The 25,728-nt window shown below is 35.5% G+C and overlaps 1 protein-coding gene across 1 annotated transcript in view; it reads right to left on the bottom strand.

Annotated features, from left to right (window-relative positions):
* Positions 1-25,728, bottom strand: part of LOC129033009 (uncharacterized) — a 138,145-nt gene that overhangs the window by 32,144 nt on the left and 80,273 nt on the right. Inside the window, exon 4 of the mRNA XM_054480900.2 lies at positions 11,414-11,501. Coding sequence (XP_054336875.1) covers positions 11,414-11,501 — 88 coding nt within the window. The remainder of the gene's footprint in view (positions 1-11,413; positions 11,502-25,728) is intronic.

Raw genomic sequence — 25,728 nt, 5'->3', positions numbered from 1 at the left:
AGAGATTGTGCTAATTTAATTATTCTGTGCTAGATTGCATTTTTCACTGCAAATTGATAAACTGGTTTTCTCAAAACTTCATGAGGAATACATGAGAATCAGTCTAAAGTTTGGATCATAAACAAAAATAAAATAACATATCAAAACTAGATCTGGGAAAAACAAAAACATGCTTCTCACACACATACAGAAACAAGAGTTTGTACTCTTAGCTAATGTAATAAGTTTCCATATGATATTGGCACTTCTCCATTTAACATTTTAAAATCAAGTATATGCTTATATATTTATATGTAAATTAAACATTATTAAATATATTTATAGGTAAATTAAACATGTTTATATATTTATACATATTGAATATTTTAAAATCAACTGTGTGTAAAATACCACAATAGAAGCTGCAGGGAATACACAGAGAAGTAAAACAGCTCTGTATTTTCAGAAATTAACATTTTCATGCTGAACATGTAGTAAAATTAGCAGAAATTTGCAACCTCCTTAAGCAAAGTGCTTTTCTTAATATGTCATGTGAAAGGAATTTAGCACGTTCATTTATTAATTTAGTGAATATATCCTGGCACTTACAGTGAGCCAGGCACAATTCTAGATGCTAGGATTAAATCTGTCACTACTTATTTGAGTTCAGCATGAGAAAGGTTGTGACCCAGAAAATACAGAGTCCATTGAAAGTGCCAGAGTGGGTTTTGTAGAAGAAATGAAAGCTAAACTGAGACTTAAATGGAGAGCAAGAGGTAAATAGGTGAATGAAAGGGGCAGAAGCTGTGGTTCGAGCTGACTGCATATACTCTACCTTTGGAAATATGATGTGAGAATGTAAGATAAAAAAGACTATAACAGAAAATATGTAATAACTGAGCTCTAGAATCTAGGACAGTGATATAACAAGAATAAAACTGTTGGCAAAATGCTTTAAGTCAGAACACCCTCAGTGAAACTCTGGCAGCTTAAAATGGGCACACTGAGTCTTATATCAAAAACTATATATTGAAGCTGGGCGAGGTGGCTCACACCTGTAATCCCAGCACTGTGGGGGGCCAAAGTGGGTGGATCACTTGAGGTCAGGAGTTCAAGACTGGTCTAGGTCAACATGGTGAAACCCCTGTTAAAAATACAAACAATTAGGTGGGTGTGGTGGTGGGTGCTTGTAATACCAGCTACTCAGAAGGCTGAGGCCAGAGAATCGCTTGAACCTGGGAGGTGAAGGTTGCAGTGAGCCGAGATGGTGCCATTGCACTCCAGCCTGGCTGACAGAGAGAAACTTCGTCAAAAAAAACCAAACCAAAACAAAACAAAACAAAAACCCTGTATATTGAGAATATTTGCAAGAATAAGAATTAAACATTTTTGAAGAGAATTTATCTCCTCAAAGAATTTACTAGTTCAGGACACATTTATTTATCCAAAGTAAATAATAAATAATTTCAACTATTGGAAATAATTACTAATAAAGTCAGGAGAGAGATAAATAGATACAAAAACCTGGATATGAGTAGAGGTAAAAGTTCCATGGGGGATAAATGTAATGCTTTTAAAAATTGTTTTTTAAAAAACTGGCAAAGAAATAACTGATTTTTAGACTTCTTTTCTGCATCTGAAATTAATAGAAATGTTCAAGTTCATTATCAAGGAAAGTGATCAAAATAGAAAGATGTACAGCAAAACAAGAACAGATGATGTAAGCTTTTGTAGAGGGCTGAGGAGAATACTGTACAGGAATAGACTCCGTACCAAAAGATATTTATCTTCTGGAGGAAGGGCTTTGAAAGACGAAAAGAGGAAAATGGGGCAGGTTAAAGAATATATTCGGGCTGATAGAGAAGTACACTGTATTTCAGATTATGTTGGCAACTATTTAGAGAAAGAGTGAAGATGCTAAATGAAAGAGAAGAAAAATTTTAAGAACAGAAAGACAGCGTCAAAACAGTTACTTTTTAATTGCTTCCTGTTTCTGACATGGTATGTATATTTACGTAAAAATATTGATTGAAAACTGGTCAATCTGTCCAACAATATTGACAAAAATTGGTTTTCAAGGGTAACAAAACTTACTAGTTTACAGGAGAAATACAAAAGCTTTTCAATAAAAATGTTGTGAGAATAAATGAGATGTCACCCCAACAATTTTTAAATAAAAGTCAGTGACGAGAAATGAAATAATATACTGAAAGTACTGTGAGCATCTTATTTAAAAAAAGCTATATAAATTCATTGTATTCTCTTTATTATTATAGGGTTTCCCTAACCCACATGTTATTGAATCCTTAATGGGCAAAGTATTGAAAAGAAGAAGAAAACATTTATAAAATATAGGTTGAAAGTTTCTTAAACAATAATTTAAATATATTACACATATATTTAATAAGTAATTTGATGTACAAAACATGGAATTATATATATGTATTCTTCATTTACAAGCATTCAATGGGCTGAGACAAATACATATAACATTGGAAGGAGTAAGTAATAGGGTGGGATGATTGTATTAATGTGTAAATCCATTAATCTACTATTTATTAATAATCCATTACTAATTTTACCTATAGCATCTGTTAATTATTTATTAAAGTGAAGCATGCTTTATTGGCTTAATGCTCAGGTATTTTACAAAATGTATGCTACAAATTCAAAATAACTTGCTTAAAAGCTGCTATTAAGTATTTATAATCATCCAATGTGAAAGCATCCTACCATAACAGAGATAAATAGGGATCAAGAGACAATAAGTAGAGATTAGATTTTATGAAGTAATTTTCACCTTTTGTGAATGTAGATATAAAGTATGGTCAATAAATCTCATTTTCAATGCTTTTCAAAGTTGAGACTAAAATTATCCTTATCTACACCATACATATACACACAAAAAACATTAAAAATATAAGAAAAAAATTGCATAAAGGTATTATGGGGTGTCATGTCAGTCCACGTTGGTATTATTTATAGCATTTAAATTAAGGTCACCTTATTCACTTCTCTTATTTTTTAAATGTAGAATTATAAACATGTTTTTTCCTGTAATAAAAATTGTATTTATTTTTATAACTGAGACACATTTCTGGCAGTAACTTCCTGAATTGCAATTTAGTTCCTGATTTGTGAATAGCCTAAATCCATACTAATGATTTACTAAAGGGTTAAAAAAGCAATTAACGGTTTTACAAATATGGCTTCAGCTTCTCATTGGAAGTAAATTAGCTTCTTTTTAAGTTTGGAGCACTATTATAATAATTTGACAAATAATACCTTTGTGACCTGACGGTCTTAAGTTAAAGCCTTCCAGCATTGCACTAACTCTTGATTCAGGTAGTACTTTATTCCAAAGTCCAGTGATTACTAACAACTATCTTGTGATAAATGCTAAAATGTAGTGGTGAAATGTATTAGGGACAATCATAGCACTCATCCTCTCTCTATTCCCAAGATAACATCTAATATCACAGATATCAATAACTGTCTGAGATGTGACAATACAAGAAAGCTTATATGGCGTGTGTTTAGAGAAACCACACATCTGGCCTAGCATGATTGAACGTAAACCAGGGAACTTGACGGCTGGTGTTTGGAACTTAGCCTAGGGCCCTGGGCAAGCTGCTTAACCTATCTGAGTTTTGATTCTCTGATTCTCAATAGAGATAGTTGGAGGGGTGATGTGAGCAACAATAGGTAAGTTTCAACACTCCAGCTTTCTTCTGCACTCCTAGAGCCAGCTTTTAAAAATCCTTTTAGAGATACCAGCCACAGCTGAGCAGTGCTCTCTCCTAAGAAGTCTGATTACTTCAAGGGCCTTTGTCTCAGCTCCTGGGTTACCCACAGCACGCACAGTCAAGAACCAAATGAGGCTGGAACCTGGAGAGCAAGGGGGAAAGGCGTAGCAGATACAATCAGAGGAAGAGGGCCTACTCATGTTCATAATTAGGTTCAAGGTTTGCCTCCTTTGAGGAATCAGTTTGACAATCTGTTATTCCTCACTAATTATATATGTATAAAATTAAAATATATAATTCCTGTTATATGGTAGCTGATTTTCATTTACTATCTATTTTATTCTTTAATATAGATAAATATATTCTTAAATGAAAAATTTGGCTTCTTTAATACAGTTGTAAATCCCATAAGGACAAAATCTATGCTTTTTTTTCCTTCCTTTGTCCCCAAGTGCAGGGTACTGTATTCCACAGAATGTAGAAAAGCCAAGGGTTTCTTAAACGATGCTATGTAACTTTTACCCAAAGCCACTGAAAAGGAGCTATTATATTTTTATCCCCCTCACTCCATTCCATGCCTGCATTCTTTTCGGGACTCTGTATCAATGTACGGTTTCCCTAAGATAATTGTGTCTGTGCTTTCTGCAGCCAGTCAATACCTGATTCCCTTCAATTGCTTATACTGCCTCACAGAAATATAATTTGTGCTGATATTTTACCAGCTTGTTTTAGCATGGACAAGAGTTCTTCTGAAGAGCAAAACTTCAGAATATTTTATTTGACATCAACATGTTTATAGAAAAGATGTATTTTTTAAAAAGTATTATATTATCACATTATCTAAGAAATTTTACGGAAATATTTTCAGTATAATACCTGGTAACAGATGGATTTCAATAGGGTTTAATAGAGATTATTTGAAATCGTTTGTCCATATACTCAGATGGCAATTTATGCAGCTATATTTAAATGAAAATCTGTGGTTGGAGGGTGGTTTAGTATCCACCAGAGTTGTTGTTCTACAGCTGTGATAAACCCTCAGCTGTTTGTACTTGCAAGTTCCTTTTTATCCAGGCAAAGAGGATGAGCCACTCTTGGGTGTAAGAGAGAGCATCTCTATTTTACATTTCATTATGCAGGCTATTTTTTAGCCAAGGAGTTAAATGCTAGCTGCCTGACTTTGCTACACTGGAACTGACCAAGATAATTATTGGTATTCTGCAGCTGTTTCAAGAGCATTTTTGCAAAGAGAGTATGAAGAGCCATAGATTTCTTTTATTTTGCCAACAACCCATGATAAAATAAGATCATGTGCATACGAATTTAAAACATAAGAAATGGAACCATAGAATATAGTTTCCTACCAGTATGGAAATCTCAAAAGAGGCAAAATACAAAGTTCATCATTCATTGAGCATAAACCTTTGAGCTATTCTGCTGTGAATCTAAAATTACAAAGGAGATGTAGCCTTATCTCTCCTTTATCTGGATTAATTAAATCTATTTACTGAAAATATGACACATTACTTCCGGAGATAACATTTTCTCATTGTGATAAGTGTATTTTTTAAAATAAAAATTTATGAAACTAAGAATATTTTTAAAATATAAATAATTTTTGAAATTTTCAAAACTTGCTATGTTTTTGGAAATATATAAAAATGTTATATTTATTCAGTCCTAGTGATAAACAGTCCTGGGATCTAAGGCTAAAAAATAGTTTGAGGCAGATTTTGAAGGTCTTCAAATGCAAGCTAAGTCATTTGGAGTTTATTTTGTCTGTCTATAAGGGCGCTTTGAAAGTTTTTAAAACAGAGGACTAGCAGGGGAAAATAGAGGCAAAATGTTAGGAAATATTTAATGCTGAAAAGTGTTAGGAAATATTTAATGCTGAAAATATGCAAAAGAATTAAAGAAACCGAAAAGAAATGCTCTAGACTGAAACAAATTAAGAAACAAGTGCAACCATGTAAAGGTCCAGATGTCTTCATTTCAGAAATAGCTGTACTCTCTGGGCTTCCCTGACACTGAGTTACGATTTTCCAGTTCCAAATCTACCCTATGTTTTCTTCACCATGTGACTTTTTCTTCCTTTTTGCTCGTGAATATTCCATATTAGTCATCTGCTTTCCTCCCCTCCTTTTTTCTCTGTCTTTTCCCATTTCTCTCCTCTACCATTTTCTTTCTCTCCGTTCCTCTCCTCCCCTTGCCTTCCTTTCTCTTTTCTTCCTGTTACTTCTCTGCCTTTCTCATTTCTCTCTCTCCTTTCTCTCCCTGCTCCTTCTTCCTCCCTTCTTCTTTCTCTCCCACCTTTCTCCCTCACTCTCAGTATATCTATATCCATATCTATATTTATATCTACATATACATCATGCATTTCCTTCAGAAATATGGTAAGCGTTCTAGACCCTTAAAAATGCACTTGTGTGGCCTATCCGATTATAAATTGCAATTTTCTAAATCTAAAGTTAGAGTAAACAATGAATTTTCTTGAAAAGGTAAAATCTATCTGACTTACTATATAACCCTAAGGAAGTTAATATCACGGCCTCTCTGGATCTTAGATATCTCATCTGTAAAATGCGGAAAATGATGATGCCTATTTCCTAGGTTCTGTTATAAGAATTAGATTATTAATGTAAAATGCTCAGTCCTGTCTCTTATATAAAGTGATCTCTTAATGAGTTTGCTCTTTCATTACCTTATAATTCTGCAGGTCAAATGGAAAACAATTTATAACTTATTTTTTCTCTGTTCTTTGCCTCCAGGTATATGGCTTGTATTCAGTGATTGGATTTAATCATAAATTGCACAAATACTATCGCTTCCTAATTCGAAATACTACAGAAGGAGGGAGCAACTTAACATTGGATAAGGCATTTACATGATTTCAGCCTAATAGTATTTCTCTGTATGGGGAGAAGAATTACTAACTACATTAAAGTCTTATTTTGAGTGGCAGAAGAAATGGTATATTTGAAAACATATACGCATAATTCCAACAAGTTACAAGGCATTGCTTAGACCGATAATGTATAGAGAGATTGACATACATACAATATATTGTGACTTAATAGATTTCTCCTGGTAAGGATATTTTGGAGTTTAAAGTTTTTTCCTGCATACTAACTTCAAAAGGGATATAGATCAGCTATATATTTTTCTTTTTCTTCTTCACAGTTGATAGACTAGATTTTAAAATTCTTTTATTCTTTTCTTAACTAATTATTAACTAATTTATCAGATATTTATACTGAATCCCAATAAATAAGTGATATGGAATAAAAACTTACAAGCCTTATTCAGTTCTAAATACATGTAGATATTGCATAAATATCCGTATAACATGACTAATGTTAAGACCTTCTGTTTTTCTTACACTGTCTTTGAATGTTTGAACTCTAACAAAATAACTAAAACATTCAAATACAGTGTAAGACAAAGCAGAAGAGAGACCAGTTAGCTCAACCCACAACTTTTGCTGTCAAGAGAAAAAAGAAAAAACAAAAACAAAACTAAAGAATCAAAAATCATGAGTAACTCAGCCACACCAATGAATTATTTAGCTCAAAATTGACTTCAGATCTTTTATCTTTTTAACATTAACTAAGTAACTGTTTTAAGTTCTGCCAATGATCAGTGAAGTTAGATAGACAAAAATATTCTTGAGATGTACTGATATAGGATGTTAACTACTTGAATAGTTCTACAGGAGCATTCAATCACTTTCTTCACGTAAGTTTTGGTTGGGCCACATTCTCAGTGTCCCAACACAGCCTTGTTTCAGGGAGTTTCAATTTATATATACTCTGACTTCATTCAAATAATATTATGAAAATGATTTAATGGCATCTTCTGTTTATGTAATGCAAGTATTAAACCATTTTCTAGTCAGTCATTTAAAACAATAATTTTGTTATCCAGAGAACGTAACCTATCATACCTTGAAGATCTTACTATTTTTAATACCATTTTTAATACTGAAGTCGATTTGCATAGTTACATTTACAATATTCAATCTCTAAAATGCAAGAACTCTGAAATGAGATGTTGATATTTTAAGAGATAATTATTGAAATTATTTGTCTTATGAATTTAATTATATTGCTTAGAGAAAATCTTTGTTTTTCGGTATCGAAAACATTTCATTTGAATGAAAGCTAAAACAACCAATTTAAAAAGAATCACATCAAAATATTACATTTTTTCTTTTCATTTTCTCTTTGATTTAGTAAGTATAATAGCATACATGAAAATATTTAAAGAGAATCACATCAAAATATTATATTTTTTGTTTTCATTTTTTAATTACTAAGTGTAATAGCATTCATTAATGAAGTATGTCTACTCACATACTCCTGAAGTAGTCCCAGTGGTAGATTTTGTCTGCTTTATATTTTAGTCACAATACACATATTTTAAATGAGATCATCAAACAAGCAGTGAGGAGTTATCCAATAAAATGTAGTTTTTTCCTTCAAATTTAAACATTAAATTATATCTTCTTGTAATATTTAGTCTTGAAATTTGCTCTCCCTTCTTTATCACAATATTCAAAACATTGAGGAAACTGAAATATATATCTATACATATTTTAGAAGTATTATCTAGAGCATCGAACATTACATTTGGTTTTTATGCAGTGATAGCTAAAGAGCTATTGCAGTACAAAGCAACATTCATCCCTGTCCTGTGCAAAATGACCATTTGTTATATTATTTCTTTGTTAATATTTTAATCTAGGTTGTAAATTTGATCCAATTTTATTTGGTACCGTAAAATGTTTGCTTTAGTCTGTTTCATCTCATCTTCATATTGCTGTTTCAAATGTTAAAAGTTTTAAGACATCAATTTACCACATGTTAGAGCTGTGAGTGAATAAAGACTTAATAAAAGAAGAGTAATGCCTTAGGAGACTATAAAGTGACCAAAGGTGGAAATAGTATTAATTAAGTTTTATGAATTTCTATTTTCTCTGTTGGATTATTTTACTTAATTTTAGAAAAATGCTCGGGAGTTATGGCAGGTATAGTCAGGTTTCTGATTAGAAGCCTCCCCAGCCCTCTTCTTTTTATTGGCAATAGTCCTGGGTTTGTGTGATTAATTGCCATCTGCTGAACCATGTGCACAGAAAAACCATCCCACTAGGAGCTGGATCATTACTGGATAAGATCACATGCACATGTGACCTAAACCTAGCCAATGGGAATCAGGTGAAGTCTGCTGGAGGGCATCTGGGAAAGATTTTCTCATTGATAAAATAGGTACATACAGAAAGGAATGTGTTTGTCTTTTCTGGACATTGGAGTTTCTGCATGTGACGACTAGAACTCAATAATGAGGAACTGGATTACCAGCGTCCTAAGAATGGCAGGATAGAGAGCTGCAAATAAGTTGGATTTGAAGAATGGCAGGATTAAGCTGGTTTGTTTACAGTCATCTGGAGCAGGAAACATTCTCTCCAATATAAAGGTGAAGATTGTGTCTGGGATAGTTGGAATTACTGCACAAGGAGCTTCTTATGTAAACCATGTAAAGTTGGACTTGGTATTAATATTCAAGGGTAAAAATAGAGGGCATGTCCTTCACATATAATTCTTCATTCCCCACAAGCTCTTTTTCTCTTCTGTCTCCCGGTTACATTTCTACAAACTTGAGTAATGAGAAACAATATATGCAACATGCAACAGACTGAGGGACTAAAACGCTGGTGCAGAATGTTCTTATCCTTTAATTTTGTGACTCCTTTAGGAATGCTGTGTCATTAGTATTTAAATCACTTCATAAATATTTCACTTTAAATACCATTGTAATGTCTTGTGTATGCCTTAATTGAGTTGACCAGAGAACAGAAAGCAAAAGGCCATATCATTCCTGCAAAAATAGCTTCTTCTATTTAGATACTTTGCACTGTGAAAGAAAAATCAACATATATATGTCTCACAATATGTACTCAGAACAACTGCAGACATTAGACATTGTAGCTTAAACAGGATAAAGTCGAAGAGGAAAAAGGAGAGAAGCAGGGGGGAAAAACCTTCAAATAACCTTGTATGGGGAAACTGAGGGAAGGGGTAAAAAAAACGGAGGCTATAGGTGAAGGTTAAAATGAGGGAAATTTCTTGGAATGTTTAAAGCTTTATTTTCTTTGACCTCTCTTCTGTTGTTCTTCAATTAGAATGTCATTCTAGGGTGTTCAAGAATTTGAAGGCCATATGGATACATTCCACAGAAAAAAAAAATCTTCCCAAGGATAACATCATCAGTGTTTCATTATGCACATGAAGGAATTTAAGGTTTTCTTTTCTTGTAACTCTGTTAAAAATATATCTGATGAGAACTCAAGAGGCATATTTCTTTTCCTAAACATCTCATGTCTTATTAGTTTGCTCTTACTGTTTAATTGAAAGTCCTCCTGAACTTCCTGAAGAGCGAGTTATATCTTATACGTTGCATCTTTTATAGTATCAAAACAGCAATTGCTGATTCATTAAAAATTGTCTTTTAAAAAGTTGTCTCATGATAACAGTGTAAAATCATCTCTTCTTGTTTGCCCTCAATGATCATATTCTTAATCATAAAGTAAAGGTTTAGGGATATTTTTAAATTCCATTCAAATCTAGAAGAAATGGAGAAAATTTGCCGCAAAATTACAAGCAAGAGCAAAACTAAAATTTTAACTTGCATAAGTGTTTCAATAAGATTAAAATCATTAAGATTGTATGCCATTATTTACATATTTACCCTTCTGTGGAACTTATGCACCATAAAATTTTGATACTAGAAAGAGACATTATGGAGAGTTGAGTTATCATTTTCAGGGAAAAGTGCACTGTTTTCCAGCTAAGAAAGTTACACAGTGCCGCAGTATTGAAAAGAATCACAGATCCTTCTAAATCTGAAGGAAAATAGGGCCAATAAACTCATATTTAAATTAACACTGACTTGATCTCCAAAGACCAAGAATAGATTCTCATTCTTGAATACGACTTTTTTTTTCTGTATAACTGACATCCCAGGGTAAGAGCCCATGAAAGAGAATAGCATTAATTTTCACAAGCTTTGCTTAGAAGGAAAGACCGAGAAATAAAGAAAATATAAGAAAATTGGAGAGACATGGAGAAGAAATGAGAATGTCCAGAGAATCTTTGGAAAAGAATTCCGGAAGGATAGAATAAAGAGAATTAGGGAAGACAATATTCAAAGAAAAGAATGACTGAGGATATTTCAGAGTTGATGAAACATGTAATCTCATATTATAAAAACTTATGAAGTCTGGAAAAGTATTTTAAAATCTATTTCTAGTTATATACCAGTAAAAGATGGAGAAGAAAGAAAAAGATAAGGGATAAGAAAAACAACCCATAACCTAAAAAAGAAAAGTTATCTTACAAATGATCAGACTTAGAAAATTCCCAACGGATTTTTCAAAGGCAACAATAGATGTGAGAAGATAAAGGACACTAACAGGTAAAGGCATAAACTTCAATAAGGTCAAAATAAGCATGTTCACCTGGAGGTACAAACTGATCACAGTTTATTAAGAACCCAAGAGCATGCTCTAGTCTTCAAGTGTCTTGTATTGTGAGCCAAGTTGACTCACTATAGCACTTCTTTCAATACTATAATTAAATAATCAACATTGTTGCTTCTTTTATAGAATCCCCAGTTAACATTTGGAAGGACACCTTAGGGATTTTGCAGTCCAAAGCATATGCCCGTGTGTCTTCTCTGTCTCTATGCTGCAAGTTGTCATCAAACACTTTTTCAGTTGACCTAGGATGAATTAGAGCAAGGAGATGAATGAGTGACCCCATTTGTACCGTTCTTCAATGTCAACGGTAAGGGCATGGCAAGTAGCAAAATAAAGTCTGTGTCACATTTTGAGACACTTGGATATAACTCAAGTCAGAGGAATTAGGTGGCTGTGGAGTGAACTTCATTTAAATTAGAACATTCTGAAAAACACACGGAAATACAGTGAGGTAGTGTAATATGCCACATAATATTGAGTATGCCTGAATTTATGTATGGTGCAAATTATTCTAACATTTTCAAATTGCTGACAGTAGAAAAAAATAGTATAATTTTGTGCAATGAAACCATGACTCTACAACAGTTCATGAAATAAAGTCACTTTCAAAAAAGACTATGGGAATTTATTTCTCATACAATAAAACTGGAAAATGGTGATGAAGTATTTGGGAAAAAACGTGGATCCTAAATGAAAGATTCAAGAGGAAAAACTGACATGGGGAGGCAGAAGTAACAATAAGAAAATGACTAATTTGATGAATATGCAATGGGTAGAATTATAATGCTGAAATATACAGCATGTACCACAGAAGCTGGTAGTCAGAATTAAAGGAGTCTAAGATCCCCAATTATTTTCAACAAGCATAATGGTGATATTTGCTTTTAAAAGTTAAATTTAGACTGGGTGCAGTGGCTCACTCCTGTAATCCCAGCACTTTGGAAGACTGAGGCAGACGGATCACCTGAGGTCAGGAGTTTTGAGACCAGCCTGGCCAACATGGTGAAACCCCTTCTTAACTAAAATTACACACACACACACATACACACACACACACAAACAAATTAGCTGGGCGTGGTGGTGGGCACCTGTAATCCCAGCTACTTAGGAGGCTGAGGCAGGAGAATTGCTTGAACCCGGGAGGTGGAGGTTGCAGTGAGCCAAGATCATGCCATGGCACTCCAGCCTCGGCAACAAGAGGGAGATTCCATCTCGAAAAATAATAATAATAATAAAAGTTAAATTTAATAACAATTTAAAGTGAATCACTATGAAACAGAAATACGGTATCAGTTGCTCAAAATAAAGGCAGTAAAAAGGAGGATGCTAACCCCAATCAATTACAAGGAAGGTAAGATGCAAAAAAAAGAGAAAAAGCAAGGTTAAGGAAAGCATGAAAAATGGATGGAAGTAACAAATAAAAAAATATCAAAAATGATAGCAACTCACTAGTTACAAAGAAGATAATACCTTTACTTTTTTTTTCCCAAATCCAGCTATACACCACTTACAAGAACACAAAAAGATTGAAATTTAAAAGTTAAGAAATAGAGTTAATGCTGCTGTATTAACATAGAAGATTGAAGAATGTTAAATAAAAAAAATAAGGCTAATGAAGGTCATTACCTCATTATGATAAAACAAAAAACTACCAGGAAAATGAATATAATGTTAAATTGAAATACACTTCATTGCATATTATTTGACAGAATGACAAGAAGAAATTGACAATTTATATTATAGTAGAAAATATTCCAATTGAACTGTTTCCTAGGTATCAAGAATATAGTGAATCTTCATGGGTTAGAGAATTCTATGTTAAGCTTGAAGCAATGTAGGATGCAATAAATCCCCAGCCTTGAGAACCGTCTAACAATCGACTTGACAATTCTAGATTGTTATGTTGACATGTCTCAACTGTAAAATAACTTACTCATATTACAATTTTTCTGACCTCAAACATTTTGATATTAATAACACTATATATGATAATACTTTTAAAATTATACAACTTCTATTTCTAGAAAGATGGGATAGATGTACTTTTCCCTATATCTTTACTTAAGTTCAACTAAAAATACTTAATATGTTATAGTGTTTAAGAAGACTCTAAAAGTGGAGGGAAGATGGCAGACCAGCCAGGGACCTCGGCAGCCAAAGATGATGTGCTGGTGAGTGCTCTGAGCTTTCATTTTGCCTCCTGTACCCCAGACTGTGTGCAGAAGAAGCTGACAACCCAGAAATGCCAATAAAGGCTCCGATAAAGCTTGCTGTCTCTAGCCAGCTGACCAGAAGGGGAAGCATAAACATGCAGAAAATGTACAGTCAATACTGCCCAACTCTAGCCACAGAAAACACAGAAAACAAAATGTGACCTCAACCCTTACCCCTCTTCCACACCCACAAAGGCTGCCTGGGGATCCTGGACTTCCACACTTCCCAAGTTGTAATGAGGTGACCCAAATACCACCATCCACCACCAAGGTGGTCTCAGAGTAGGCCGAATAGAGAATTGGGACATTCAGCCCTGCCAGGGCAACTAGAAATCATTTTCCACAGTGTCAGAGACTACATGGAGGACCTGGACATCAACACTCCACCCGGCAGGAACAAGGTGCTACCTACTCCAAGTGGGTAGTATCTCATGAAGATCACTACCTTCATTGTGATAAAAAAAAAAATACCAGGAAAAATAATATGTTAAATTGAAATACACCTCATTGCATATTATTTCACAGAATGACAGGAAGAAATTGACAAATTTATATTATAGTAGAAAATATTCCAATTGAACTGTTTCCTAGGTATCAAGAATATAGTGAAGCTTATTATTATAAGTGGGTCGTATCAGAGGAGGCATGTGGAAAGGAGGGTCAGGGCTTTCATCTCTAGCTAGAGATAACAAGGCAACTGCTGACTCCATAGTATCGGCAATAAGGTACCCAGTAGGGTGGTATCAGCAGAAGCCTAGGAGAAAACCAGCATATCCATCCCTCCTCAGCAGTAGTGAGGGGCTGCTTCACACCTTGGGTGTCAGCAGCCTCTTCATTTTCACAGCCCACTCCTGCCTTTGTAAGGCTGGAGCCTGATGACTCTGAGTGTCATAATCGAAAGACATTTTTTTCTTTGAGACGGGGTCTCACTCTTGTCCCCCAGGCTGGAGTGCAGTGGCATGATCACTGCTCACTGCAGCCTCCTTCTCCTGCATTCAAGGGACTCTCCTGTCTCAGCCTCCCAAGTAGCTGGGACTACAGGCACGTACCACCATGCCTGGCTAATTTTTGTATTTTTAGTAGAAACACGGTTTCGCCACGTTGGCTAGGCTGGTCTTAAACTCCTGGCCTCAAGCAGTCCACCCACCTCAGCTTCCCAAAGTGCTAGGATTACAGGCATGAGCCACCGCGCCTGACCTAAGAGACATTTTTATTTTAGCTTGGGCTCCTCATTTCTTAGGCAATACAGTCCTCTCAAAACAGTCTCTTCTAATCCTTTCAATGCTACTAACCAATCCAACATTTCTTTCTTAGATATAACTTTCAAATATGTTTTATCTCATTTCTTTCTTGTTCCAGTGCCACTTTCTCCAGGTCATACCACCGTATGTCTTGATTACATTGTTCAATGAGAAATGTCACTAGTCCTGTGCTATCCAAGACTATTTTTGGAGTCTGGTTCTCACTCCTTTACGCAGGCTAGAGTGTGTAGTGGTGCTATCATAGCTTGCTGCAGCCTCGACCTCCTGGGCTCAAGGTATCCCTTCCAGGTAGTTTCAACTACAGGCACACATCACCATGCCCAGCTGATTTTTGTATTTTTTGTAGTGACGGTGTCTCACTATGTTGCCCAAGCAAGTCTCAAATTCCTGGCCTCAAGCGATCCTCCCACCTCAGCTTCCTGAAGTGCTGGGATTACAGGCATGAGCCGCTGGGCCCAGCCTCAAAGACTTAAATTTTTCATTTCAACTATTTGAAGTGTAAGTACAATATGATTTTCTAACTCTGAAAGTTCAAGAATTTATGAAAGCTTTATAATCTATGTATTTTCTTACTTATAAATCATTCAATTATTTCCCAAACTCATCTTTCTCATCATATTTTTCCCAAAACTAGTGAATTCTAGCCAACACCTACAACTGTGACATTATTTTCCAACTTCTTACCTTATGGCTTCCAGCACAATGGCATATACTAAGCCCTTTTATGCTGTCAAAGTTGATGATTTTATCAAAAGTTTTCCTGACACATAACCTATATCTTTACAAGTTTCAATATAAAAGTCCTTATCTTCCACACTTTAACATTAAGCCAATGACACATAATAATTTGATATCCCAGCTCCCCATTTCTGGATACAAATTTGCTTTATTTAGGGTAGGCTAAGCTTCTTTGCAGGAATAAAGAATCTCAATATCCCAATTAGTTTAATAGAGTGAAGTTTTATTCCCTGCTCAAACAAAGGCATGTGTTCTCATTTATATAGGTCTTCTGAAAGGTTCTCTTCCATGTAATCATTCAGAGACACAGATGCTCTATATAGTGTTTCCACTTCCACTTAGAGTCTTGGGGTCTTACATGAACTCCTGGTATCTAATTGAGCAATGAGCAGGAGTGGGAGGACATTTTCATGGGCCATTTCCAAGATTAGGCTGGAAATTGGCATATGTCAATTCCAATGTCCCAGACACATTACATGGTGGCACTGGGATGTAAGGGGGCTCAGTGAATGTAGTTTACATGTGTCCCAGGAAAAAGAGGAGCTCTGCATATTGGTCAACACAAACAGGCTTCCATAACATGAAGACTGAAACACTTGGTTGCTAAATGGGCAGCCCACTTAAAAGGATTAATACAAAAGAACAGATAAATATATTTTCAGGGCCAAATAGCAATCCATATCCCAAGTGTAAACTTCCATTTCTTAAATGTCTTACGAGATATGACAATTGGAATCACTATAAATGAAAAATAAATAAAATAAAATAAAATAATCTGGCCGGGTGCAGTGGCTCGCACCTGTAATCCCAGCACTCTGGGAGGCCGATTTGGGCGGATCACAAGGTCAGGAGTTCGACACCAGCTTGGTCAACATGGTGAAACCCCATCTCTACCAAAAATACAAAAATTAGCTGAGTGTGGTGGTGGGTGCCTGTAATCCCAGCTACTCGGGAAGCTGAGGCAGGAGAATCATTTGAACCCGGGAGGCGGAGGTTGCAGTGAGCTGAGATAGCCATTGCACTCTAGCCTCGGCAACAGGGTGAGACTCCATCTCAAAAAAAAAAAAAAAATTCATATATTGCAATTTACTAAATAATACGTCAATGCCATTTTAATATTTAAAAAAACTCTTTTGCAACTAAATAACATTTTGTTAAATTGGCACTCCCCAAATTTGAAATGCTTCAATCTCTATTTATCAAACATGTATTGAGTACCTACTCCACGGCAGACAATGAAGTGGGGGAATGGAAGACAGCAGTAAACAGGAAGGCATGGCCTCTAACCATGAGGAGTGCCTTGCAATTGATCTGGTATTGCTCCAGCCACATCCACAATGCCCCATAGGGTAATTGTACCCCGCTTTGAGAAATTGTCTTACACACTCTTTAGAGAGTCATAGGTTTAATTATTTAAAAAGTGCCAAATTTAATCAGGCTTAAATGACCACTCAAGGTTTTACAATTAATGAGTTATTTACATAGGATCAAATTTCAGCTCTTTTGGAATCTTTTCAGGTAGATATCCTATATTTTACCTCCCCGTTAGTGTTGATGCTAGAAACAGGGCAATTCAATGATATTATGCAGTGTCCGAAGTGAAAAGAGATACAGATAGAAATAATAACTGAAATTCCAGGAGTGTTTGAAATATCGGAAAGAGACCAAGTGGTTTTTGTTTGTGTTACATTAATACACAAACACAACATCTCTGATATTTATATTTAAGGTTTCTTTCATTAGACGATGGAATAAGTATGAATTAAATCAAGTTTATTTTATATCCTTTAATAAACCAATAAATTATAAAAGTAAATTATTTTTCCCAAATATGGCAAGATAGCATACTCTCCTTAAAGCACGAAAAGATTTATTTAACAATATATGGAAGATTATAACATTGGACACTACATTAATGAAGGGTAACCAGGCTCGCCTGATGTTGTTCCAGTTAATATCCCAGAAAACAGTCAATCACGGAGAAAATATCCCATTTGGGGTTAATGACAGATGCTGAAATGTTATGTCTACTAAATTTAGTTTTTCAGGCAGTTTTTACACTGTATCTAAAACTTGCAGGATAGGAAGTACCCAGAAAGTGAAATTCTTGTGACAATAATTGCCTTTTTCTCATCTGAGATATTTTGGCATCATTATTCATATTCCCCCAATGTCAAAAGGAAAATCTGTAACTATTTAAAAATCATTTTCCCTAATAAGATTACTATTAGGATTTGCACATGGAGGATATACACTCAAATAGTACCTTATTATAAGAAGCATATCTTAAATATTAATTATTTTATAACATATCAAAAGAAGTCATGTTGCTTGTAATTATTTTTTGAAGCCACATGTGGAAAATATGAAAACAAAATTTATATTTTATGTGGAAGATTCTTGTCCTCTTTTATCAAGTAGTGTTTGTTGTTACTCACCATTTTCTGTACACAGCAACGTGGGTTTCTTAGCTTGACTTACATTTCAAAAGTAGGAATCTTTTCTGTTTTAGCTCAATGCCAGTTGTATGCTGACTGCCTGCTGCTTCCCAACTACGTATCTGGAATTTTGTAGTTTAATTGCTGCTTGCACAGTGGTATTGTACATAAACACAGCAGCTGCTACTGTATGTTGGAAGTGGCTCAGAAAAATCTATGGACACTGTTCAGCTTTGACTAAAAAGCCAAAAATTTTAGACCCAGCTGCATTACTCTAACAGCTTGACAATATAGCGCCTTAACAAAAAAAATCCTCAACTTATTGGAAATCTTCTTACAATATGTTTGAGACCACACCAGAGAAAATTGCGTGGAACCATGTGGTCTGGTGGTAAAACTTTCCAAAAATGATTTTCTTTCTCTTTTTTCTAGTCACTGAGGTCCTTAGATTTTTGTTTGTTAGTGTTCTGTATTGCTGGAGATAGCCACTAGAGATAAGAAAGCTAATATGAAACTTGGATATCTTCCTGTTGCCAGGTAGAGATTATGTTCTTTTTGGTTAAACCAATTAAAAATGTGAAACCAAAGGGGAAATGCACAGAAACCTTGACAGAAGACCTTTGCTGCAGCAGCTTGCAGATTTTAATGAACACTCTGTTGTGTGGAAGAGGTAGGCTGATGTCACATTAAAATGTAGTCATGAAAAAAACTCAGTTTGTACTTAAGTGTTTCCACATAACGTTTTTTAAAGGGGAAAAATTAGAGAGCCATTTTTATTTTTTATATATAAACAAAATTCAGGGCATTGCAATAAAAGGAGAAATCAAGACCTCATTTGTTTCACTGCTTTGATATTTATCCCTTCATTATGCAGAGTTTTCTGTGTTTCGGTATTTAGAAGCCCAAGTAGCATTATCTGAAGAACAAAACTTCCCATGAAAATTAGAAGTTGGGCAATAAGTTCGCAATAGAATATTGTTGTTATCCTGATGTTATTTTTAACCACTCTGATGAATTTAAGGATGCCTAAGATTGTTTAGCAAGAGCTTAAGCTCAATTTATAAACATGATATTATTTTTTAAACAGTGTTAAGCTTGCTATACAAGTCCTGTAAAATATTGCTAATATCTCTGTCAATGTTGGTGTGTTAGGTACCTAAGAGAATGTTAAGGTCTGATGGCAAAATGGCCTCCTTTAGAGCACAGGGGATCCAAATCCAGTGGTTGATGTCTAGTAGTGAAGAAATAATTCAATTATTTCTATTCTCTCCCAGTATTATAAACAGTAAGAGATAGATGTGATAGACCTAGTTCACAGAGTCCCATGAAGGAATTTCTCTGAGGTAAGTATTCTGCCATAGCATACTAGCAATAAAAAGTGTCTTCAAAGATTTCATTAAATCAATGGTAGCATCTCGTTGACTTTTTACCTAATTAACTCAAATGACTGCAGCTGCAAATAATGAGGAATTGACTGAATAAGTCAATTTACAAATTTGAATGCAATAGAATTATATTTAATTTAATTATGAAATCATGATCCTATATAGTTTTTAAATAGATCACATTGACTATTATCCCATTTCAGGGTGAAAATTTAATGCCAATATTTCAATGGTTATCAGCAGAGAACCACTTCACCTGTAGGCACTCAGTTATTTTGTTTACTTTTCTCATTTTCTGCCGTTAATTGGAGTTAATAAAATTTAAATGTTATAAATTATTTTCCATAAAAAATTTTACCACCACCAAATGGCAATGTTAATACCCTAAAGACTCAAAGTTTCTGATGACTTATTTTATGTAAAAAGAATATGCTAGACACACTTATATTTGGGCAAACTGGTAAAGACAGAAAATATAGAGCTATATGAAAACAGTATAACAAATATATCTGAAAGTTGATGACAATGTAGATAATTTCTGCAACAAAAAGTACTGAAAAAGACTAATGGAAAAGAAAAGATGTAGAACTATCCTCCATCCAAGTGTATGTGTCTCAAAGAGTAATGACTGTCAAGAAGAGAGAGACACTTTGAATAACAGAATCCAATGATACTAGCTGTCAGAGTTGATCCTCTATTGAAAAAGGTCATTTGCATAATCATAACCATAATTCATATAATCTTTTTATAAACCAATTAATAAGTCAGCTTTTATGCTGCTATGAAAATAAACAAAAACAGTCTCTCTGTGCATTTAGCAATAAGCATTTATTTCTTTCTCATGTCACAGGAAGGCTGAAATTCAGTTATGACTTTTTTCTCCATCTGGATTGTCTGACTCAGCTAGACTTTGCTTCGTATATCTTGTCATTTCAGAATGCAAGATGAAGGACTGGCTTTTATTTGAAACATTTTGTTCTCATGGTGGAGAGAAAGGAAGAGGTCCCAGGAAACCATATGAGCATATTTAAACCTTCTGCTTAGACATGATATATGTCAGTTCTGTTCAATATCCACTGAACAAAACAAGACCCATGGCCAAGGCAAAGTCAATGTGGTGGATTGCAATACTCCTCTTACCATAAAATACTGTCAGGGCAGGAAGAGAATAATTTTGAACAAATAATAAGATGTGCAGTTGTCACCAGCCAAGTTGTTGCATGTGGCCAAGGTATTTATATCAACCATTTAATAGTAATTCATTCTAGTTCAGTTTTAGCAGCTTAGTTTTATAAATATTCAATCCTTTGGAATTCTTCCTCCTCTCCATTTTCCAACCAAAGAGGGCTTATAGACATGTGGGTGAAATAGGAGACTTAGTGACATCATGATGCTTGGAGAAAGGTTTCTCTGAATTTACAAAGGTTCTTATGCTGTTTTGGAGTTGGCTGGATCATTTTTGTAATGGGATCCTATATGCTGATATCTACTGAAGTGTTTCTCATGGACTTGTGAGTTCTTCTCTTGGCTCATTCAAGCCTAGATCATCTTCCTCAGAGATATAGCTTTTCATTCGTTTCAAAGATATGGCACTTCCCTTTAATTCGCTGCTACAATTTCTAGTTGGGCTCTATCTAGATTGTCCTTTCTTCGGTCACTTCTTCTTTCACTGGAGTGGTCTCACACAGATTTTTCTGGCACTTATTGCAGTTAAATTCAGGCTGTGACCTTGTTCGTGTGACAATTCTTTCTTTTTTTTCTTTATATAAACAGTTTATTTACTCTACACAGCAACACAGACAAAACGCCATATAAACACAAAGGAAATGACACAGAGCCGAGATGCGGGCTGACCTGGGATCTGAGACTCAAAAGCAAACAGAATACAGCATACTGATGGGTCTTGACTCTTTATCCAATTTGCCAGTCTGTGTCTTTTAATTGGAGCATTTAGCCCATTTACATTTAAGGTTAATATTGTTATGTGTGAATTTGATCCTGTCGTTATGATGTTAGCTGGTTATTTTGCTCTTTAGTTGATGCATTTTCTTCCTAGCATCGATGGTCTTTACAATTTGGCATGTTTTTGCAGTGGCTGGTACCGGTTGTTCCTTTCCATGTTTAGTGCTTCCTTCAGGAGCTCTTGTAGGACAGGCCTGGTGGTGACAAAATCTCTCAGCATTTGCTTGTCTGTAAAGGATTTTATTTCTCCTTCACTTATGAAGCTTAGTTTGGCTGGATATGAACTTCTGGGTTGAAAATTCTTGTCTCTAAGAATGTTGAATATTGGCACCCACTCTCTTCTGGCTTGTAGAGTTTCTGCCGAGAGATCTGCTGTTAGTCTGGTGGACTTCCCTTTGTGGGTAACCTGACCTTTCTCTCTGGCTGCCCTTAACTTTTTTCCTTCATTTCAACTTTGGTGAATCTGACAATTATGTGTCTTGGAGTTGCTCTTCTCGAGGAGTATCTTTGTGGCGTTCTCTGTATTTCCTGAATTTGAATGTTGGCCTGCCTTGCTAGGTTGGGGAAGTTCTCCTGGATAATACCCTGCAGAGTGTTTTCCAACTGGTTCCATTCTCCCCGTCACTTTCAGGTACACCAATCAGACATAGATTTGGTCTTTTCACATAGTCCCATATTTCTTGGAGGCTTTGTTCATTTCTTTTTATTCTTTTTCACACATAGGCTCAAAATAAAGGGAGGGAGGAAGACCTACCAAGCAAACGGAAAACAAAAAAAGGCAGGGGTTGCAATCCTAGTCTCTGATAAAACAGACTTTAAAGCAATGAAGATCCAAAAGGGACAAAGAAGGCCATTACATAATGGTAAAGGGATCAATTCAACAAGAAGAGCTAACTATCCTAAATATATATGCACCCAATACAGGAGCACCCAGATTCATAAAGCAAGTTCTTAGACTTGCAAAGAGACTCAGACTCCCACACAATAATAATGGGAGACTATAACACCCCACTATCAACATTAGACAGATCAATGAGACAGAAAGTTAACAAGGATATCCAGTAATTGAACTCAGCTCTGCACCAAGCGGATCTAATAGACATCTACAGAACTCTCCACCCCAAATCAACAGAATACACATTCTTCTCAGCACCACACCACACCTGTTCCAAAATTGACCACATATTTGGAAGTAAAGCACTCCTCAGCAAATGTAAAAGAACAGAAATTCTAACAAACTGTCTCTCAGACCACAGTGCAATCAAACTAGAACTCAGGATTAAGAAACTCACTCAAAACTTCTCAACTACATGGAAACTGAACAACCTGCTCCTGAGTGACTACTGGGTACATAATGAAATGAAGGCAGAAATAAAGATGTTCTTTGAAACCAATGAGAACAAAGACACAACACACCAGAATATCTGGGACACATTCAAAGCAGTGTGTAGAGGGAAATTTATAGCACTAAATGCCCACGAGAGAAAGCAGGAAATATCTAACATTGACACCCTAACATCACAATTAAAAGAACTAGAAAAGCGAGAGCAAACACATTCAAAAGCTAGCAGAAGGCTAGAAATAACTAAGATCAGAGCAGAACTGAAGGAAATAGAGACACAAAAAACCCTTCAAAAAATTAATGAATCCAGGAGTTGGTTTTTTGAAAAGAACAACAAAATTGATAGACCGCTAGCAAGACTAATAAAGAAGAAAAGAGAGAAGAATCAAATAGATGCAATAAAAAATGATAAAGGGGATATCACCACCAATCCCACAGAAATACAAACTACCATCAGAGAATACTATAAACACCTCTACGCAAATAAACTAGAAAATCTCGAAGAAATGGATAAATTCCTCGACACATACACCCTCCCAAGACTAAACCAGGAAGCAGTAGAATCTCTGAATAGACCAATCACAGGCTCTGAAATTGAGGCAGTAATGAATAGCTTACCAACCAAAAAAAGTCCAGGACCAGATGGATTCACAGCCGAATTCTACCAGAGGTACAAGGAGGAACTGGTACCATTCCTTCTGAAACTATTCCAATCAATAGAAAAAGAGGGAATCCTCCCTAACTCATTTTATGAGGCCAGCATCATCCAGATACCAAAGCCAGGCAGAGACACAACAACAACAACAAAATTTTAGACCAATATCCCTGATGAACATCGATGCAAAAATCCTCAATAAAATACTGGCAAACCGAATCCAGCAGCACATCAAAAAGCTTATCCACCATGATCAAGTGGGCTTCATCCCTGAGATGCAAAGCTGGTTCAATATACGCAAATCAATAAATGTAATCCAGCATATAAACTGAACCAAAGACAAAAACCACATGATTATCTCAATAGATGCAGAGAAGGCCTTTGACAAAATTCAACAACCCTTCATGCTAAAAACTCTCAATAAATTAGGTATTGATGGGACGTAACTCAAAATAATAAAAGCTATTTATGACAAACCCACAGCCAATATCAAACTGAATGGGCAAAAACTGGAAGCATTCCCTTTGAAAACTGGCACAAGACAGGGATGCCCTCTCTCACCACTCCTATTCCACATAGTGTTGGAAGTTCTGGCCAGGGCAATCAGGCAGGAGAAGGAAATAAAGGGTATTCAATTAGGAAAAAAGGAAGTCAAATTGTCCCTGTTTGCAGATGACATGATTGTATATCTAGAAAACCCCATCGTCTCAGCCCAAAATCTCCTTAAGCTGATAAGCAACTTCAGCAAAGTCTCAGGATACAAAATCAATGTGCAAAAATCACAAGCATTCCTATACACCAATAACAGACAAACCGAGAGCTAAATCATGAGTGGTCTCCCATTCACAATTGCTTCAAAGAGAATCAAATACCTAGGAATCCAACTTACAAGGGATGTGAAGTTTCTCTCCAAGGAGAACTACAAACCACTGCTCAACGAAATAAAAGAGGACACAAACAAATGGAAGAACATTCCATGCTCGTGGATAGGAAGAATCAATACCGTGAAAATGGCCATACTGCCCAAGGTCATTTATAGATTCAATGCCATCCCCATCAAGCTACCAATGACTTTCTTCACAGAATTGGAAAAAACTATTTTAAAGTTCATATGGAACCAAAAAAGAGCCCGCATTACTAAGTCAATCCTAAGCCAAAAGAACAAAGCTGGAGGCATCACACTACCTGACTTCTACAAAACAGCATGGTACTGGTACCAAAAGAGAGATATAGACCAATGAACAGAGCCCTCAGAAATAATACCACACATCTACAACCATCTGATCTTTGACAAACCTGACAAAAAGAAGAAATGGGGAAAGGATTCCCTATTTAACAAATGGTCCTGGGAAAACTGGCTAGCCCTATGTAGAAAGCTGAAACTGGATCCCTTCCTTACACCTTATACAAAAATTAATTCAAGATGGATTAAAGACTTAAATGTTAGACCTAAAACCATAAAAACCCTAGAAGAAAACCTAGGCATTACCATTCAGGACATAGGCATGGGCAAGGACTTCATGTCTAAAACACCAAAAGCAATGGCAACAAAAGCCAAAATTGACAAATGGGATCTAATTAAACCAAAGAGCTTCCGCAAAGCAAAAGAAACTACCATCAGAGTGAACAGGCAACCTACAGAATGGGAGAAAAGTTTTGCAATCTACTCATCTGACAAAGGGCTAATATCCAGAATCTACAAAGAACTCAAACAAATTTACAGGAAAAAAACAAACAACCCCATCAAAAAGTGGGCGAAGGATATGAACAGATACTTCTCAAAAGAAGACATTTATGCAGCCAACAGACACATGAAAAAATGCTCATCATCACTGGTCATCAGAGAAATGCAAATCGAAACCACAATGTGATATCATCTCACACCAGTTAGAATGGTGATCATTAAAAAGTCAGGAAACAACAGGTGCTGGAGAGGATGTGGAGAAATAGGAACACTTTTACACTGTTGGTGGGACTGTAAACTAGTTCAACTACTGTGGAAGACACTGTGGTGATTCCTCAGGGATCTAGAACTAGAAATACCATTTGACCCAGCCATCCCATTACTGGGTATATACCCAAAGGACTATAAATCATGCTGCTATAAAGACACATGCACACGTATGTTTATTGTGGCACTACTCACAATAGCAAAGACTTGGAACCAACCCAAATGTCCATCAATGATAGACTGGATTAAGAAAACGTGGCATGTATACACCATGGAGTACTATGCAGCCATAAAAAATGATGAGTCCATGTCCTTTGTAGGGACATGGATGAAGCTGGAAACCATCATTCTCAGCAAACTATCGCAAGGACAAAAAACCAAACACCACATGTTCTCACTCATAGGTGGAAATGAACAATGAGAAAACCTGGACAGAGGAGGGAGAACATCACACACCAGGGCATGTTGTCGGGTGGGAGGAGCGGGGAGGGATAGCATTAGGAGATATACCTAATGTAAATGA

The sequence above is a fragment of the Pongo pygmaeus genome, chromosome 2 (assembly GCF_028885625.2).
Source record: "Pongo pygmaeus isolate AG05252 chromosome 2, NHGRI_mPonPyg2-v2.0_pri, whole genome shotgun sequence".
In the NCBI taxonomy this organism is placed as follows: Eukaryota; Metazoa; Chordata; class Mammalia; order Primates; family Hominidae; genus Pongo; species Pongo pygmaeus.
Note: the sequence above shows the minus strand (reverse complement) of the source record. Positions and strands in the feature narration are given on the sequence as shown.